Genomic DNA, 19,543 nt, shown 5'->3' with positions numbered 1-19,543 from the left:
TGAAGCTCTTTGTGTCCCCCTTTGGGAGAAAAGCAGAGCAAAAATACCAGTGAAATAAGCAAATGTTATTGCTTTTATCTTTGAATATCCATTGTGACATCATTTGAAATTCACCCTAACTATTATTACATAAATTATTCAAACAAAAACAACCACGTCTGTATCATTTGTACAATTTAATTGTTCACATTTATTGTTATTGTAAAACACTGACAAAACATATCACATTTTGCTCTTATTTTATATTAACCTTCTGTATACTCAGGACACAAAGTTCCAGAATAGCTGCACTGGATACAATTATAGTATTTCCATCATAAAAACACAAAGGTGCAAATATCAAAATACAAATTAAACAAGTGCAAATGAATGAAAGTGCAAAAAAGCTTCAATTTCATGAAAATGCCTCTTCTGAAAACACTGTCTTTGCCTTCTGCAAACATTGTTCCCTAAAATAAAGGGCATTTCGGCAGGGTCTGCCATAGGTGGACAGACTTTCCCCGTCCTTCACATTTCAAACAACTAAGAGGACTCAGGAGCCCTAGAAAAGTGGAAGAAGAAAAGATGAACAACTAAGGGGGTTTTTTAAAAGACTTTTCTGTCTTCAATTGCACTAAGCCCCAAATAAGCCCTAAATAGTCAACCTATTTTGCAATTTGGATTTCCTTTGCATTTTAAAAGTGCTTGACATTGGTGTAGAAATTAGATCTCAGGGAGAGCATGGCTCATTCCGCACATGCAGAATAATGCACTTTCAAACTGCTTTCAGTGCTCTTTGAAGCTGTGCGGAATAGCAAAATCCACTTGCAAACAGTTGTGAAAGTGGTTTGAAAATGCATTATTTTGCGTGTGCAGAAAGGGCCCAAGTAACTGTGTGCACAAACTAACAGCCTGGGCATATTTGCTATCCTGATCCAGCGGTTGCAACTGAGCACGGCCTGTCAAGAATGCCAAACATCTCTCTGAGACGGGCAGCAAAATTTCCTGTGTGTGCATGTCGCTGGGTCAGGGCAACTGCGTGGAACACAACACATGGTTTTCTGGGAGACAGTTTGTGGCATAGTTAGAGATGAGTGACAGCTTGTCCCCACTTCTGCACATCTAAACAATTACCATACTGTGAACCTTTGCAGGCCCAGAGAGAGGTTTGGAAGAAGTTAATTGTAGCATGTTGTAAACCTTTTATTCAACTTAAAATAATCTGATTTTAATGAGCTAACTCTGTGGTCCTCCTAGGAGAGATCACATATCAAGCAGTGAGGCTGCATCCTTCTTCACCTATTGATGGGAGCCACTGAAAGTAACTAATGGCTAAAACCAGTATGTGTCATGCTTAATGTCATCACATATGAAGGTTCTACATTAGTACAAATTATTTAGTTTCAACTTCGGAACCCTTTTTAATTGGAAAGCTGTCAAGCCCCAAGGCTACATGGCTTCCAAAAGATGAATATATTTTTTTTTAAATATCTGGGTTTTAGGGGCCAGGGAGGGGTAGGACACTGTATTGTTGCTTATGACCCTAAATTCTTGAGACTTTGTTGGACTTTTAACTCTCTGGCGGATTCCGCATGGGCTAGAAACATCAGTGTGAAAACAGTGTAAAGGGGTTTAAAACGGTGTAAAAGGGTTAACACCATTTTCACACCTCTGTTTTTGGCCCATGCGGAGTTAAAAGTCCAACAAAATAAAAGGATTTGTGGCACCGTTTCCCACTGAATGTTGGAAGAAGTGAAGTTGGATCACAATCTGTTTTGGGATGTTTCAGGAGAAGATATTCTGTTCAAGAGGATGGGCTATGTCAGTGATGGCGAACCTTTTCAAGACCGAGTGCCCAAATTGCAACCCAAATTGCAACCATTGGCTCCCAGTTGAGTTCTGAGCCATCTTCAAGGTGTTGGTGTTAAGGTTTTACACGGCTTGGGACCTTCGTACCTTCGGGACCGTCTTACCCCATATGTCCCAGCTCGGTCTCAGCATTCGGCAGAGGCCAATTTGCTAGTTGTTCCTGGCCCCTCTATGATGATGCTGGCCTCCACTAGGGCCAGGGCCTTTACGGGCCTGGCCCCTGCCTGGTGGAACAGCCTCCCTCCATCTGTCCGGGCCCTGCGGGACCTTGGTGAGTTGTTTCGCCGGGTTTTTTTTGGGGGGGGGGGGTGTCGGCTGCTGAGAGTGCCCCTAGTCCCCTACCCTCCTCCCCTTGTTCTCTGATTGTTTTAATTAGGTGGCCCATTTTAGTGGGGACCTTTTCGGTTTCCCCGGGGCGGGGGGGTGGTTTTAGTTCTCAGATGCTGGCTGTATTGCTGTTACTGGTTTTAATAAGGAGACAGGGCTTCCATTATATTTGTACTGGTTTTAACCTTCCCCTGTCTGTATATGTTTATTTGTACACTGCCCTGATCCTTCCGGGGGAGGGCAGTATAAAAACCTAATAATAAATAAAATAAATAAATAAAAACCTATTGCAAGTGCCAACACACAATTTAACCTGAATACTGAGGTTTTAGTCCTGCGGGCACCCGCCGCTCTGCCCTGCATTGCTCCAGTGCCTCCACCCCACCCACTCAAGCAGGGGCCAGCCTGCTCTAACCTCCAACAAGTCCTGTGCGCACTGCTCTGCGCCTCTCTAGCATCTCCGCTTCCTAATCCTCTGCCCCACCTCGGGCAGCAGCCATCCGGAGCACAGGCACCAGGCCCACCAGCCGAGTCCTTCCTGCTCTCTGCGGGGCGTTGTGCCCAACGCCCCAAGCCAGCCTAGATGTGAGTATGTGTGTGTGGGTGATTTTCTGCCCCCCCCCCCCTGCATTATGAACCCTGTGAGCAAGTGCCCACAGAGAGGGCTCTGAGTGCCACCTCTGGCACTCGTGCCATAGGTTCGCCATCACTGAGTTATATGATCTGCTAAGTCCCTTCTGTGCAATCCTAACTAGAGTTATATCTTTCTAAGTCCACTGAAATCCATTAACTGAAGATTCTGTAATATTTTCTATACTTGTTGGTGAATTCATACACCAAAGGAGAGGTTCAACGCAAGCTGAATGTAATACCTTCTCTTGTATCATAGAAGTACATCAGGCCTTATCCTGGTGAATCATCACACTACCAGAATGACTCTATTGCCTATCCATTCCTTGCAAAACTATGAACAATCATGCTTGCTGGGATAAATCATAATTGCTACAGCCGAGTGGAGAAGAACCAGAAGAAGCCTCCATTGAGCCAAGGTGGGTTGTGATTCAGCCACTGACAGAGAACTACTACTCAGAACAATACCATTAGCAAAAGTGAGGAAGGGTTCCAAACCATTTACATCCATTATCTGGCTGATTGTCTTGCTTAGTCTTGGAAAAGATGCCTAGGCTCTCAATTGCTAAGAACTAGGAAATGCCACCTACTGTGCAGGAACCTATGAGGAGGCAAGTAGAGGCCATATTGTCCTATGAGTATTTGCTCAGGAAACTATTTAGCTGCCACTGACTCCCAAAAGGGAGCTGTTACGATTCTTGAGACAAAATAACCCCTAGGGTGCATGAGTTGATTCCCTATTCTACTAACTTCAGTCATGCCAGGATCAGGACCCTAGGGACCTGCTTTACATTGAATCAGGCCATTGGTTCATCTAGCTCAGTACCGCTTCCTGCAACTTGGCAGTGGCTCTTTGAGGTCTTAGACACAGAAAGGTGCCTGCTACCTGAGGTCCTTTAACTGGAGTGGTGGGGATCTTTTCCAAGAAAGGCTCAGTCAAAATATGGCCTTTGGAGTGAAGTTCTGAGAATCAGCATGGCACTTTGGTGGCTCTTAGGTATTCTACTCATGCTTAAGCAGCACCGTAACTCACCAAGTTGTTATAGAATGAGACAATGTACAAGTAGCTGCCTTTACAGTACTAGCAGATTAATCTATGCCAGGACATTTGTTCTGATTGGCAGTATTCTCCCAGGGCTCTGATAGTCAGGCCACCTGGTAATGCTATAAACTTCAAGAGAATATCTGGTGACTTCAAGGCTGCCTCCCGTCTCTCCCTCCCTCATCCACTGCATTTCAGAGCTAATGTCTCTGAAGCAACCCTTCCAGACACAGGGTTGAGCAAACACAGAAAAAGGCAAGTTCCCTTTGATTCTGCTGTCTCCCTTGCACACACATACAAACGTTCAGTTCGATTTGGTTTTCTTTACACAGAACGATAAGGGTCCAACCAAGTTTCAGCAATAAGCAGCCCTTCAGCATTCTTGTCAAGTACAGCTACAGTTTCCTCAATCTGGATTCATTCAGAAGCTTCATGCCTCAAAGGATGAGAGGAATGACCTACGGTATCTATGACGTTAGATAAACAGGACAGGAGTGCTGAAGTTCCATGTTATTTGAGGGTGAACACTCCTACCACCTACAGTTATTTTTGTTTCTCACACACACACAATATTAGAGACTTGACTTTTTACACTTATTTCCAGTAAGGATCATGTTCTTTTGGAAGAATTCAGAGCTGTTGGGAGCAACAACTCCATTCCTGGTGCAAATCCACTTCAGCTTTCTTACAAGGTGGCATGAAAGAGTGGAAAGAGAGTTGAAGGGGAATCTAGGGCATGTTAAGCTTCTAAGTCTCTGACGGAGTAACATTTGGCACTGAAGATCTCAAGTAGCCACCTGCTGCAGCTCCAGCTATAAGACTCAGAAGAAAATTAACTTTCCAAGCCAAAGAATGGAATCAAAACCTATAGAGTCAGAGAAGTAGAACTGGCTTGATCAGTCGAGGTTTCAGTGTAATCGTACCAGACATAGCCTCTACTCCATTACACATTTCTCTTGAAGTGGGTCTTGGCAGCATCCAGGTATCTCTGCTTAATGGAACATGTTTGGAGCCAGCTGTCAAGTTTCACATTTCCAGACAATGTCATTCCCATCCATAATATCAATAATCCATTTTCATTCCCACCGATGGAGTTGACGGGGTAATGTATTCATTCTTGGAAACTTATGAATGATGCAATGATCCTTCTTGGCAGGGTTTGTTTCCTGCAAATACACCGACTGATCTGTAAGTGGTCATGGAAACTGGGCTTCTGTCAGTTCTGTCTTGAGTCTGAAAACAAATCTTTTTTTGAAAATCCCATTGGAAACAGTCATCTAGGTAATCTTCAGTGGTCCTCTCCATCCTTTTTCAAGATTGACTAAAATGAAGAACACCTCTTTGGGAAAAGGATGATATTTTGGCACCATACACTCAGCAACCAGTTGCATCTGTTGGGAAGATTTTATCCAGAAGAGCAAAGATTCTTTCTTCCCAGTATTATTTGTCCCAACAAGTAAACATCTAATGATGTTCAAAGGGAGGATAAAGTTTTTAACATTTACTTAAAACAAAAGTTTACTATGATAACAAGAGAAAAACTGAGACCTGCATTTCACTTGAATGGCAAGTGGCCAACTGTTTAAAAGGAAGGCCACATGTGACCAAGCATTTCATAATATCTGAGGCAAAATGCTGCATTTCCATGGGAAACTTTGCATGAATTTGACCCAACCATAAAAAGTGGACTTCACGAACCACAGTACTATGAGACACATTGCTGGTGTATGTATGGTAAAGAACAGTTACCCCACCTTTACAGTTTGAGGAAAAACAGCAACAACAAAAATTTTCATGACCTTAGGAAGCTTCATACCCAGGAACTCTCTGCAGTACAGTGGTTAGAGGGTTGAGTTTTAAACCTGAAAAACTCTGATCCAAATTCCAGTCTGGAGTCCATGGACACTGCTGTCTTTTAACCTAAACCATTACACAGGATGATTGTAAAGTGAGATAAAGATCCATAAGGACTGAACTTCTAGGATAAAGAAAGAATGATCCAGAATGAATTCTAGAATGACAGAAGTTAGAAAGTGTTGTCCTAGTAGTCCCATCCCAAGAAACTCCCCACTATTCATAATAAATAATAAAACTGGAAATTTGTTGCTTGTAAGTAGCACCTAAGCCACACTGCCTGAGGTCACATTTTTTACTTTGCCTAAAAGCAGAGTTGGCTTTGCAACTCAAGTCTCTTCAGGTAACTCCACATAGCTAAATTGGATGCACAGAACATCTGTGACTATCCATCATCAGCCAATATCAAGAAAGCCTCAGAAATATCTGCTGTAGTACACAGCAAACGATCTGGGGATTTTCCCCCAGCATTTAAGGTAGTCATTCAGAAACAGTGTTTTAAAAATGTTTCAGCGCAGCCCGATGCAGAATGATACCAGTCACAGCCCACTGAAATCAGTTGCTTTAGACTAAAGTAATTTTGCATAGGGCTGCCCTGTAAATCTTGAAACTTTGTCAACCAGCTGAAGGTAAACATTTGGCACATACTGAATTTAATTGAGTCTGCTAGGGAAGAACTGATGAAATCAGGATAAAGAATCTGAAAAATTGCTTCTTTGTATAGGATTCCCCCCTCATACTGCCCAACAGTTACCCAGCTAGTGGCAAGGGGTAAAGTTAGCTGCCATTCCCTGCCCAGCTCTCCCTTAATGGTGCTATTTGCTTTATACTTAGTGCTAAGTCTGTTAGATTGCCTAATTTGTTTTGTTCAGATGCCATATATCTTTTTTTGCTTCATGCAGACCCCAAGGACCAGACTAGCAGAAATTACATCAAGGAACCCTACTTTGTTCCTCTCATTGTCCACGCTTAACATGGCAAATTTACAAGTATATAAACTGTGAGCACCAAGCTATCTTTTTTTTTTCAACAGCAACGATGAATACAGAATTGCCAGGGCAGGTTATGTCTACAGTGTATTTAGTCCAATCGTCTATCTTAGAAGGACCAGCACCCAGTTCTTCAGAGTCCCTGGATATAGCATCATCTGCCCCCAGATAAGTTCATTGTCAAAACCCTGCTCATCAGAGAATTACTTTTGCTCAGAGATATCAGATGTTAAAGAACTTCCAAGGATTTGATGTCATTTGCAGTTGGGTAACTGCCTGTACTTCTTGCCCATACATAGATATCCTCCTTCTCATCTAACCCAGGCACACTTGAGAGAGTGAAAATCCAGGCAGCCAAGAGCTAAAGGGTTAAATCCAAGATAGGTTAAATCCAGCAGCAAGCCCAGTCTCAAACTCCTGTTCTGTGCCTTTAAAACATCAGGAGAAGAACCTGGCTGGATTTGTGGCTTCAGGGAGGACACTGCAAGAGCTCCACTGCTAGGCATGGAAGGGAAGTATTCTGAAAGACCAGTCGAAAAGAGAGAGGAGAAAGAGACAGGGGATGGATTTGGCATGTAAATGAAGATGGACTCAAAGAGAGCAAGTTGGCAGGATTTTACAGCTGCAGCAAATCAGGAAGGTCTCCACTCCGCTGAGACAGACAGATGAGAGTTTTGGCAGCTCCTGTAGAAGGAAGTCAAACACTGCTCACGGTGGATCACTTTAAGGTGTCGTCAGCATTTTTGAACATGAGGATGGCGTTGTAGATTTTCAGTGCCGGGCCGAGCTTGACGCTCATGATCTTCACAATATCAGCCTGAGTCAGCAGAAGGAATGCCTCTCCATCAATCATCTATAAGAAAATAAGAGAAGATATCTGTTTCTCTTTCACACATATTCACACTTCCTCCTAAAATGAAATCTTATCTCCACCCCATGCTTATTTCACAATCGAATGCAGTATTTCATTGAAGCGTATCACATCCCAGCTTCTGACCAGCACAAAAAAGCTTTGTTTCATTCTGGTGGCTTCCAATTCTTGGCAGTGTGGTATTCTGAGAAAGGGGCACCTGCCTCTTTCAGCAACACTGACCATGCTTAAGAGATGTAGGTTGCACTTCCCAGAACAGAGGCTGCCCCCTAGCGTCAATGAGAAGCCTCCAGGCTGAGTGAAAGACAATGGATGTCCTTTGAAAAAAATCAATGATAAGCAGTAATAGATTCAGCATTAGAAAATATGAGCAAGGAACCCATAAGGAATCGCAGGGGGGAATCCACTCCTTCTCCACCTGGTCCTTCTTCCTGTGCTGCGTTCACTCTTCTCTCCCTTCCAACGCAGCCTTTGTAGTTTTTTTCCTTTCCCTTCTTCCTTTCATTCAGCCCTCTTCTCCTTCCAGTTTTTCACCTCCCTCCCTCCTACTGTAGCTTCACCCCTCCCCCGCCTATCCCCACAACTCACATCAGATTTCAAAATAAAACTGCAGCAATTACCTAGGTTACCTAGGCAATCTCATCTTGCTGCTGATATCCTGTGAGGTAATCTTCTGACATCTTAGCATTTTAAAACTGTTTTTAATGCCCTCCTTTATTTTTTATTCAGTTCTTCTGCAAGCCTGGTGATTCCGCTGATTATTGTTTTTAAAAAACTTTTTTTTCTGCACTTGGCCCCATTGTGCAGAGTTTTTGATTCACAATAGGCACATCAGGCTCTGTAAATTGCTAGCCTTCACCATTTAAAAAATAAATATGCCTCAGTGGCCCAGGGCAGGGGGGACGGTTGCTGCTAGGGAGTTGAGGCAGAGCCCCTTCAAGGAAACCTGCCACATGGAAGAGATGTATCAGCAGTTGCATTGGCGATAGGGAAACCAAAGAAGCCTACACCCTGTGTGGAAATCACTGACATCTTTGTTCTAAAAAAGCTCACTGGTAATTCCCTTGCCACTTCTTTTCTCCACTTAGCTACACAAATCTTTAGAAACTGTGATACAAACTAAGCCTCTCTACCTTCATAGATTGCTTTGCCCCTGGACGCCAAGTTCAGAGAGCCATAACTTCTTTCAAAAAGCATCTTTTGCTTTTTACCTCTGCAGGACTAACTCTTCGGTGTGGTTAAATATTGAGAACAATAAAAATAAAACTAATAAGCAAGCGAACAACCACCAAACCTCCAATTCTACTGCTCATCCAAAACTTTCAACCACCTTCCTCTCCTGCCTTCTGCAGAGCAAGGCTAAGGACCTACTCTATACAGACAGCACAATGAGGTAGCAAAGAAGTGGTAAAATACTGAGGTTATATACCTAATTGTGCCACTTCAGGTTATAGGTAAGGAACTACATATTTCAAAGTTCCTCTATATTAATAATTCCTTTTGACCATAAAATAGCAAAACTAGCAAAACATGAAAGGTTGTTACCTCGTCCTTCTCAATATGCTATTTCTGTTTGTTCATAGGCAGTTTTCACATTGGGGAAGATTAAAAACCTGCAATCTACAGTGGAACAGTCTATTTTGCCACCTTAGACCTCTACAACATTATTCTGCCATATGTGTAGACCAAGTTTAACTCCTACTCTTTACAGAAAGTAGAGAAGTTGCCTGGTTGTAACAGGAAAAAAAAGATTGCTGCTTTAACCCTCAGTTAGACCAACAGATTGCCTGGACAATTCACAATTGGTCTTCATGGCATTGCTTATTTTGAAAATACAATTTTCTTCGTATTTATCTCCTGGTTTTCTTCCTAAATGGAACCCAAAGTGACTTTGCATATCATTCTCCTCTCCTCCATCCTATCCTCACAATAACAACATTGTGAGGTAGATTAGGCTGAGAGACTGTGAAGGACTCACAGTCACCCGGTAAGGCTGAGCAGGGATTCAAATCCAGTTGTACTAGGGCCCAGTCCAATACTCTAACTACTATGCTACTCCAGCTCTCATACAGAATTCAGCTCATATTTTAAATGTATGTCAACCACCTCCTCCCATTAATCCCTATCTCTTCTGGCTTCTTGTTTGGAGCTGGTGGGCATCTTATATCACCAGAACCAAAGGGAAATAATGTCCCAAAAGGATGATGTATTTGCAAATCAGGCTTTGAAAATCAGCTTGACCAGTTCGTATACAATCACTCACAATGCTTTCATCCCACTTCAAGAGCCAATGGCAGTTCCACCTCATAAGAACAAGTATCATTTCCTTTACCTCGTCCTTGAAGAGTCTTGCTTGGTCCTCACAACCCGTCAAGGTCTGTACAAAGTTAAAGACCTTATAAGAAAAGACATACAAGGAGTTAAATACATACTCAGGAAAAAAACTATCCTTTTCCATTACCTCAACCAATACACATTCCAACTTCCACTTGCCAAATTAACATAAATACAAGTCTTTCTATAACTGATAGGCAACAGGGAGAGGTGTGTAGCTTCTTTCACAACTGCTGATTCCCTTGCAAAATTGTGTCATACCCAAGACATTTTTTCCTTCATCTAGGACTTTTTTGCTATTGTTATTCACTGCTGATCTATGGTGACCTCCTAAGGTTTTCAAGGCAAGAGACTTTCCAGGGTGGTTTTGCCAAATCATGACCCTGATATTCCTTGGAGGTCACCCATCCAAATACTAGCCAAGGCCAACCCTGCTTAGCTTCTGAGATCTGGCTAGCCTGGGGCTGTCTAGGACAGGCCTCAGCCAGTCTTACTACTGGTTTTGTATTCTTAATGGAGAAAACTGTGTGTGTGGGGTGGGGGGGGGGGTGCCTCATAGGGAAGATTCAGTGGGCAAGACAAGGATTAAACAACTCTTTCCTGTTTTTTTCCCTGCAACAAGTAGTGCTCTTCATGAAGTATATTTACAGGTGCTCGTGAAGCACCCAGTACTTCTTAGGACAATAGTCTGGCTTGAAGGGGAGAAGGAATTAAGTCCTTCTCTCCTCCCCAAGCCACCCAGCTATTTTTCTGTTGCAGATAGCAGAGCCTGGGATGAAAGCACACTGCCTGGTTTGAATAAGAGTGGGTTGGGGAGTTCCACATAACCTAACTCTCTGACATTTTGTAGTTGGTTCTGCCTCCCAAAGCAGCCATTTTGAGGTGAGTTCCGCATCTTGTGGAAGCCATTTTGTGGTTGCACTCACAAATAAATCAAGTGACAATGTTTCAAACATGTCCAGAGAGTGAAAAGATTTTTGGTGTTTTTTTTGGGGGGGGGGGGGGGGGGCCCTTAGAGTTAAGTAGATATTTGTAAATTGTACGTACCACAGAAATACCCAAGATAGCCTATAGTAATTACAGAACATCGGAATGGTCATTTTCAACCAGTATAATACACTAATACCCATAGCATTGGGACAACTAAAAAGAACTAACCTATTCAAGAAAAGGACTGAAGAGAAATAGGAATTTTTTACCTCAGTCTATAAAAGACACATGTCACAGCATTATGAGACCCCCTGAGTAGAATGAATTATATATGTGGGATGAAGCAACTGAAAAGGTCCTGTCTCTTTTTACTCTCCTAAATTCTGACAGATTAAGCTGGTCTTCAGAAGCTGGGCTTCTTATGGACAATGAAATTACAAGGGGCCTAAAGGGAAGACAACCTTTTGCTGTCCGAGGGTGGATCTCTTTTTGTGCGAGTCCCTTTACCAATAATACACACTACTCAATTGCTAGGGTAATAAATTGGCCATAGCCATTTTATTGAGCAGAAGCGTGAGGCTAAGCATGGGTCTGGGTCTGGTCATACGGGTGACGTGTGACAGCTCAGTAGGGCGGATGCCTCGTTCCAAGCTTCGTTCCATTGCGGGGCTCTGCTGGGCGGACGCTCCTGGCCAGAGATGTTCCCCTTCGGCCCGGTTCGACAGGGGAGGTCGCCTCTTGCCGCTGTTGCTGTTCCCAAGGGGAAGGCGTAGCTCCCTAGCTCCCTTCCCCTTCCCTTCCCGAGCCATACCCATGCGCCAAACCGCCAATCATCAGGGCTATGACAAAATAAGCATGCATTAACATAAAAGTTTTTAGGGAGAGGTGGGTGGGCAAATCGTAAGCCGACGAGCACATGGCCCGGGACAAAGGAGGGGAAGCCGCTTTAAAGTCTTGCTCGCCCCTCCTTTCTTCTGGTGATGCTAGCCCTTCTCTAGCATGGTTCCTTCTCCCTTCTGCCCCTCCGTTAATGGGGGGGGGGTGTCACTGGCCTCGCTCTTCCCCATCCCCCGCAGCAATCGCGCCTCGTGGTGATTCACAAGCGTCTTTTGTGAGTGCTCTCCAGGCTACTTTTTCTAAAGATCTATTTGGAAAATTTGTGTGGGAAGTGGCATAAATGCCCCTAAAAAGCAAGCCTATGCTTTTACCAATCCATCCCCCTTTCACACTTTCTTACCTCATCAATGGTCCATTTGGCCACTGTAGATGCTGTGATCCCAGCCACTCCTGGTAGGAGCTTACAGTGCTGCTCCCAGCAGAGAGACAGGGAACGGTCAGGGTGTGTTGATAAGGCCGACATGAAAAGAGACTGGTGCATATTGTCTGAAGAAATAGCTGGCAATGACATTGAAAGGATTATCAGACTGGCTGAAGTACAGACTGATGTCAGAATTATTTTATGTGTTCTTATTTGACCTCCCATCTATTTGACCTCCAAGTCTTCTCTCCTCTTACAAACATGACTGCCCCAACTTCTAACGGGGCTAAACTAGACATAATGGTTCATTCCAAAACATTAGAATAAGTCTAATGCCAATTCCATATGAAATAGAGTTGGGGGTGGGGGGATGGGAAATTAAACAAAGATTGATTTCAATTAATTACAAGAAAAGAAACATCAAAAATTAAAAACATAATCCAGTTTTTTCAAGAAAAACAAAATCTATTGAATAGTGGGTAGATATTAATTATATATGAACCTACCTTTGAAACTGAGGAACAAATGAAAGAACAGCATGGATGCCCAGAGAATAAAGCTGAACCCTAATCTCACCCTACCTGTTCTTTTTGCCCTAGGAAGGCTGGACCAGAACCGTTTCTTTTGCACAGGCTCCAAAACGAGAAGTAAACACTACCAGGTATAAAATTCAACTAGGGTACAGCTGTTTTGGTGAGAAAAGGGCAGGTGGAAGGATAAGGTTCAGTTCCCTTCTCTTGCCAAGGTTGTATTTGTGTGCAGTCATAAAGATTTGTTAGGTAAAGTCCTTCAGATGATGAGATACCAGGTAAGGATACTATTTACAGAAAAAGGGCTCGTTTATGCAGGCTTCAGACATGTAAATATTTAGGCAAACAGTGCTTATCCTACAAGCCATTTGTGTCAGTGTGGAGTTTCCCTACACAGTAAGAAACAGTGGGGTTGTGACTACTTGGAAAAAGCTATATGAAAAAGATGAAAAAGTGGTCATGTAGATATAGAGCAGCACTTCCACAGTATATTTTCAAGTGGTCACTGCTGGGGCTAGAAAATAAATCAAGTGAGCCTTAATGAGTATCCAAAGCAGCATCATGAATCATCATCAACCTTATGGGTGAAACATATAACATTTACAGCAAATCAATCATTAAGAGAAAATTGGTATTTTACCCTAAAGGAGAAGGGCAAGAATTATAATGGTTAATGTTGAAAATGCAAAGATTTGATTGATTTATTGCCTTTATATTCCACCCCTCCCTGTATAGGTTAGACGTTAGAGGTACCCTATATCATGTGCAGAAAGATGGGAAAAAACACTGGAAAAAATACATGCCAAAATCCAGAAAATCTTAACCATTAAATTTGCAATGGAAGTCAAGAGTATGCATTGGGCCTTCTCCCCTAAAACATTTAGAAAAACTTGGAAGAATTGTTTAGATGTATGATAACAGCTACCAGAGTTATATTTGCATCAAAATGGAAAGCAGTTCATTGTCCATGAGAGAGGATTGGGAAAGTAAGCTAGCTGAATATGCAGTAATTGTGAGACCAACTATGTGAATAACAGACCAACAAAAGAATTTCAAGACAAATGGAAGGTGTACTATTCATATTATTCTTAAAAGAGGGTAGCAGAGCAGGAGGTAGTTGAAATATCGTTTGTGAATTACTAGTAAATCATTTGTTATACTACATTAAAAAGGTGACAAGAGGTGGGAAAGGGGGAAAACATTTAAATATATAATGGATAGACAACAATAATATACGACCCTACTTTTCAATATCCAGGAAACAATTCTTGAAATTTATATTTAGATTTATAATCATCATCACTTTATAACATTGTACAACATTTTATTGCGGTTATCAAGAATTTGTATGGTGTATTTTATGTATATATATATTTCTTTTTTAAGAAAAGGACTTATGTTTTTATTTTCTATTTTTCTTTTAACTAATCAATATATTTTTTAAAAAGAAAAAGAAAAAAAGAATCAACATCAGCCAGTACTTAGATAATGCTTTCTTAGGGGTTTATCATGCTGTCAGAACTTGGCACTGAGGAGAAAGCAGCCAAAGGGCTGAGGGAGAGGTGGGTTTCATAGAAAATTGGGTGCAGTATTTTGATTGAACAAGGTTTGAGAAGCAGTTCAGCAGTATCCATGCTTTCCTTGGAAACCTCTTAATCCTTCTTACATTACATTTTAAGAAGGTTTTAGTCACTATGGCGATACAGAGGATTACTCTTGTGTTGCATAAATAGGAAACAGCCAGACCATATTACAATAAAGATGCTGCTCAAAATGAAAATCACATGTGTACAAGGTACATTATCTGTTAATTTTACTCTGCAAAGTTTATGCTTGAAGTACCCTCTTAACAGCAAGTTTGTCTGCCTTTTAATACAATTCTTGCAGAAGCAATCCCCTTCTTGTTATAGGCAAAACAAAGACGAAGAAAACATGCTTACTTTGAAAGTCTTCTTGCTGGATTTTCCGGTATTTTGGAGGTCGCCCCCTGGAGAAACAAGAAAAGTTTAATTTCTGAACTATCAAGGCCTAGGCTGTTTCTGCACAGGCCAGTAAAACATCGTTTTGGGGGTGAGCCTTTGCACAGGTGCCACTGCCAAATCGATTTGGCGACGCTGTCACCCCAAAAAACAGTGTTTTTAAACCTCGCTCAGGGAGCGAGATTTTTGGAAAACGCCGGCTTCCATTCAGTGCTGAGTGAACGGCAGCAGGTGGAAGCTGGCATATTTCCCGCGGCCCTCCCGAACACCTTCTACCACCTTCTGTCACTTTGTGGAGGCCAGGGGACACGCCTCCTGGCCTCCAACTCCAGAGCGTTGCTCTGGCCATGGGGGTGTGTCCCCACAACGTGATGGAAGGCAGCAGGAGGTAAGAGCCATTCGGGAGTGGCGCAGTCTATGCAAAGGCTATGCCAATGCACCCCCGCTCACCTGACCGTGCAGAAATGGCCCTAGATTGGAAGGTGAAGAGCTATAGTAGAGACGACATTAACTAAACTTCAGTTCATATGTCTGGATTTTCCTGCCTTTTTTCTGAGGGGAAAAATCATACATATTGGGCCAATTCCATAATCAAGCATTTGCACATGGTGCCTAGTTCACATGAAACATTGTAGGTTTGTATTCAGCCATGACTTCTTTCCTCAAAAGTGGGGATGGTAGTTTCTACTGATTTTCCCCTTCCAATTTTGCCTCTCTGCTGTTCCTAAGGGTTTGCTGACCCCAGAAAAAAAATTTCAGGGAGCTCAGTGGGCTGCACAAGGAAGGAGAAGCAGGAAAGTTCTGCTCTTGAAGGTCCCTTCCACAGGCAGAGCTCATTAAACACAAATTATTGTTACAAGGAAGACAAGTGAATTCACATCTCTATCACATGAAAACAGTATCGTTCCCGCTATACTTATGAACTAGGGCAGGGGTGGCCAACCTATGGCACTCCAGATGTTCATGGCCATGCTGGCAGGGGCTGATGGGAATTGTAGTCCATGAACATCTGAAGTGCCATAGGTTGGCCACCCCTAAACTAGGGCATGATTTTCCAACAAGAAGACCAATCAGCATGACACAAAATGTGCAGACTGCAGGAAAAACCAGAAAGAAATATAATAATTATTATTGCTATATCAAACAATCATTACACCATAAGCACAACAATTCTAATAAAAATGTACAGACATTGCCTAATTATTGTTTAGAATGCACACATATTTATTAATTAATTTATTATTTTGCTCATAAATGACATCTCCAGGTCTACACTCATTGATCTTCTAGTAGTTATAGACAAAATGGGAAACACCAACCTGTCTGTTTGTTTGCACTGATTCTGAAACTTTTGTTCTTTGGAAAGGAGATAGAACAACTCAAAGGAGAGGCAAAGACCCTTGGATATACAGTCTCTAAGACAAGAGCCTAAGAAACTTCTTGTTTCCTCAAGAAAAAGGTACAGAGTCCCCTTCCTTACCTGCCAAATCACATGGTCGAATTTCTTCTTCCAGGGATCCTTACTGATTGACACTGGGATTATAGAGAAGTCTGATACCTTGAGACCAAGCATCCCTTATGCAGGAAAAGATGGTCTTTGTTCTACTAGTGCATTGCTGTGTCTAGTTTTAGAAGGTGAGAGGTCATGTCCTGCTCTTTTTTAAAATGCCAGGACTATAGCATAGTCTTGCTCTCCAGATCCTGGAGACAAACTGCATGCTTATACAAGGTTCTCTGCATGCTTTGTTATTTAACAATATCGCTGCTGGGGAGGGGGATGAGAGAAGGTAGACTCAGTTTGGAAGGGAGAGTCAAGTTCAAAAGTTTTGAGAAACACTGCACTTATAAGGGACAGATGCCTCTGTACAAGGTAGTAGCAACTGATGGAGCTCACCTGAGTGGCCCCTGAATAGAGGAAGTTGACTTGTAACTTTTCAGTGTAGATTATCAGTAAAGGAGAACCAGCAGCTTACCTTCCATGGTGTCGAGATTTCTTCCGTTGAGAGAAGCCAATTAGGCTCCTCTTTCGAAGTGAGTTCTCAGTGTCCGAGAGGTCAGTCTTCACTCTTCCCTGGTTCTTCTCGGCTAGAGGGCACCCTGAGATGCAGTAGTGAGCTGTGAACCGGCCTGTCACATGACCTGAGCCATCACAACCAGGTGTTGGGCACTTCCTAGAAAAGAGAAGAGGGGATCAGCGAAGATACATAGTTCTGTGTATGGCCGGCAGACTATCCCAAAGGACAATTCAGCTTGAAGACCTACTCCACCGGTGACCTATCAGGCAGTCAGCAAAAGGGGGAAGTTAAAATGGGCTGCCAACATGGCTGGCGGGATAAATACCGTGTATATACTTGACAACATGTATGGCAGTCCTACCGCATGGACACCATATTTGATTCAGTTGCAGCTCAGGGCAACTTAGACTAATACAAGCTATGGCAGCAGAATTCCCTTTAAATCTTATGGGGAAAGCTTACCTGTGAAAGCTGTATTTGGAACTCTTGGTGCTGGGGAGGGTCTTACATGCCAGGGTTGGACAGCTCCCATTGGCAGAAGAGGGGGATTCCTTTGGCCCTGCACAGAAGACAAAAGCCTAGATGAGGATTTCTTATTAGCTGTCATAATATTATTATCAAGCAGAGTACTCTGCAGCTGTGCAAAGTAAATGCTCACTCTCAGTTTTATTTCCAAACCATTAAAATTTCTTTAAACAGGCTTTTCCTTCCTTTCCCCAATCTATCACATGAACATGCAATTTCTTGTCCATAACAGTGAACTAGGAAGCATATAATTAACTATGAGGAAAATCTTGGTTTTTTTAAAAAGCTGATTATGTTTGGGTTTTGCATGCAGGTTAATCACAAGTTATATTCAACAAAGGGCACCCCCCCTTGACAAACAGAGGGCCTATCAGCATGACACAAAAAGTGCAGACTGCAGGGAGAAGCAAAAAGAAACATTATAATAATTATTGCTATATCAAACAATTATTGTGCTGTAAACGCTTATTAACTCTAATGAAAAATTATGGACATCAATTATTATTTAGAAGGCACACGTGGAACTAATTTATTATTTTGCTTGTAAATGGCATCTCTAGGTTTATCCTCATTGATCATCTACGAACAGACTCCACATGAGATCTTAGGGCCAATGCAGAATTACAGAATTGAATTTCATGTTAGCAGATGTCCTTGGATGAGACGATTTGCAGGGCAACTCTAACCAGAGCTGTACCCAGAAATCAATAGACTTAGAAGAGTGTAATTTTACTTAGGGTTAAACTATTAGACTTCCATCTCAGGATTCCAATTCACAGCATGTATTGAACTGGCGGAATAGGGCACTCGTTTATTTCTCTGATAACGGAATCCAATTCGACATGAGTTCTTAAGGCGTTGCTTCTCCTAAGTCTAAGTCTTACACAGAAAAGGTTTAAAAAGTGTTGCTCCCAAAAATCCTTCAGAGGCAGGGGGGAAAACCTCAGAACAGCCCATCGTACCTATACGTTCTCTGAAAGGAAAGTGTTGTTGGATCCTTTCCCATATCTTATTTTTCAGACCCATCAGTGAGCTAAAGAAGCAAAATTACATAGGAGGCAGCACTACAAATGTTAACTCTTTTTAATTTTTTCTTATTTGAAAAAGAAAGCAACTTTCTAGACCTCATGGCCCCAAAGGAAAATCAGAAACTTTGCCAGGGATTATCTGTTTATGACACAGAAAGAGGAAAAAAAACCAATACTTGAGCAAGGCTTGCAAGTGGTCAGCCATCCTTTTGTGCTAGAACCCAAGAAGCAGCATGTGTCAGCGGAGACCCAAAGCAGTTTATAAAAGCATAATCTAAGTCAGGGGTCTGCAATCTGCAGCTCTACAGATGTTCATGTACTACAATTCCCATAAGCCCCTGTCAGCATGGCCAATTGGTTGCAGACCCCTAATCTAAGTAAACCAATGGAGGGGGGAAGTTCTTGTCTTGGGATGAAGGCAGCAGGAGGTCAACAACAGAAGACCTGGAGGAAACCATCCCTGCATCTGGATTGGGGGACTCTGAAGGCAGAGAAGTGGGACGCTACAATGATTATCCTCAGATTCCCAAAAGTGGGAAAGCTAAGAGGGCACAAACTGCCAATGATGAGATGTCCTCTGGATTGAAGGAAGGGTCTGGGTGCTTGCAGGCAAGCTTAGAGCCATGGCCTGGGCCTCTATCCTCAGAGACCGTGGCAGTGGTGGCCTGTTGCATTTCACAGTGAATGAGTTTACTACTGTGGCCCTCGTTTCATAGGTGGCAGCAACAGCCCTTGCATCTCACGCAGTGTTTGCACTTACTGAGAGGAGGCTGCAATGGATGTCCAGTTTTGGAGCACCATCCCACAGGATGAATGTCCGGGTGATCAGAATCAATCCAGAAATCATAGATGTGGCTCCAACCATCAAAATGGACCTACAGGCCGAAATCAAGTAAGTTGGTGTTACATTTCAAGAACTTTCTCCTGAGCATCAACAAACACACACATAGAAGGCAGCGAGAAGCCAAATACATTAAAGGCTGCTCTGCAAGTTAAACCAAAGGCTGAGTTCCCAGTTTCCACTAGAGACAAAACATCTCTTTTTAACAATGTTCAGAGGGCATTTGCCAGACGAAAGATACACAACAGCTTTTAACTGGGCGCTTCAGCCAACTAACCACTTCTAGGGGGATATTTGCTTTTCAAATGATAAAAAAGGAATGACTTTCATGATGGAAATGTGGTTGGGTAGTCGCACTGGTTTGCAGTAGAAGAGCAAGACTCAAGTCCAGTAGTACCTTGAAGACCAACAAGATTTCTAGGGTATAAACTTTCAAGAGTCAACACTCCCTTCATCAAATACAAGAAGGAATGGTGATTCCCGAACCCTTATCAGTGAGAAAATGGGAAGTGTGTTGCACAGAAGGGAGTCAGGATGCAAAG

General features: G+C 42.6%; 1 protein-coding gene across 2 annotated transcripts in view; it reads right to left on the bottom strand.

Annotated features, from left to right (window-relative positions):
- Window positions 1–2,626: 2,626 nt before the first annotated feature.
- L3MBTL1 (L3MBTL histone methyl-lysine binding protein 1) overlaps window positions 2,627–19,543 on the bottom strand; it is a 49,545-nt gene continuing 32,628 nt past the window's right edge. For both annotated transcript variants that reach the window (XM_048498554.1, XM_048498555.1), the window contains 7 exons: window positions 18,921–19,035; window positions 17,070–17,166; window positions 16,566–16,763; window positions 14,554–14,600; window positions 12,063–12,220; window positions 9,894–9,956; window positions 2,627–7,543 (listed from right to left, as the gene is read on the bottom strand). In XM_048498554.1, the coding sequence (XP_048354511.1) occupies window positions 7,409–7,543; window positions 9,894–9,956; window positions 12,063–12,220; window positions 14,554–14,600; window positions 16,566–16,763; window positions 17,070–17,166; window positions 18,921–19,035 (813 nt within the window). In that variant the 3' untranslated portion in view covers window positions 2,627–7,408. The remainder of the gene's footprint in view (window positions 7,544–9,893; window positions 9,957–12,062; window positions 12,221–14,553; window positions 14,601–16,565; window positions 16,764–17,069; window positions 17,167–18,920; window positions 19,036–19,543) is intronic.

The sequence above is a fragment of the Sphaerodactylus townsendi genome, linkage group LG05, assembly GCF_021028975.2.
Source record: "Sphaerodactylus townsendi isolate TG3544 linkage group LG05, MPM_Stown_v2.3, whole genome shotgun sequence".
NCBI classification, from domain to species: domain Eukaryota; kingdom Metazoa; phylum Chordata; class Lepidosauria; order Squamata; family Sphaerodactylidae; genus Sphaerodactylus; species Sphaerodactylus townsendi.
Note: the sequence above shows the minus strand (reverse complement) of the source record. Positions and strands in the feature narration are given on the sequence as shown.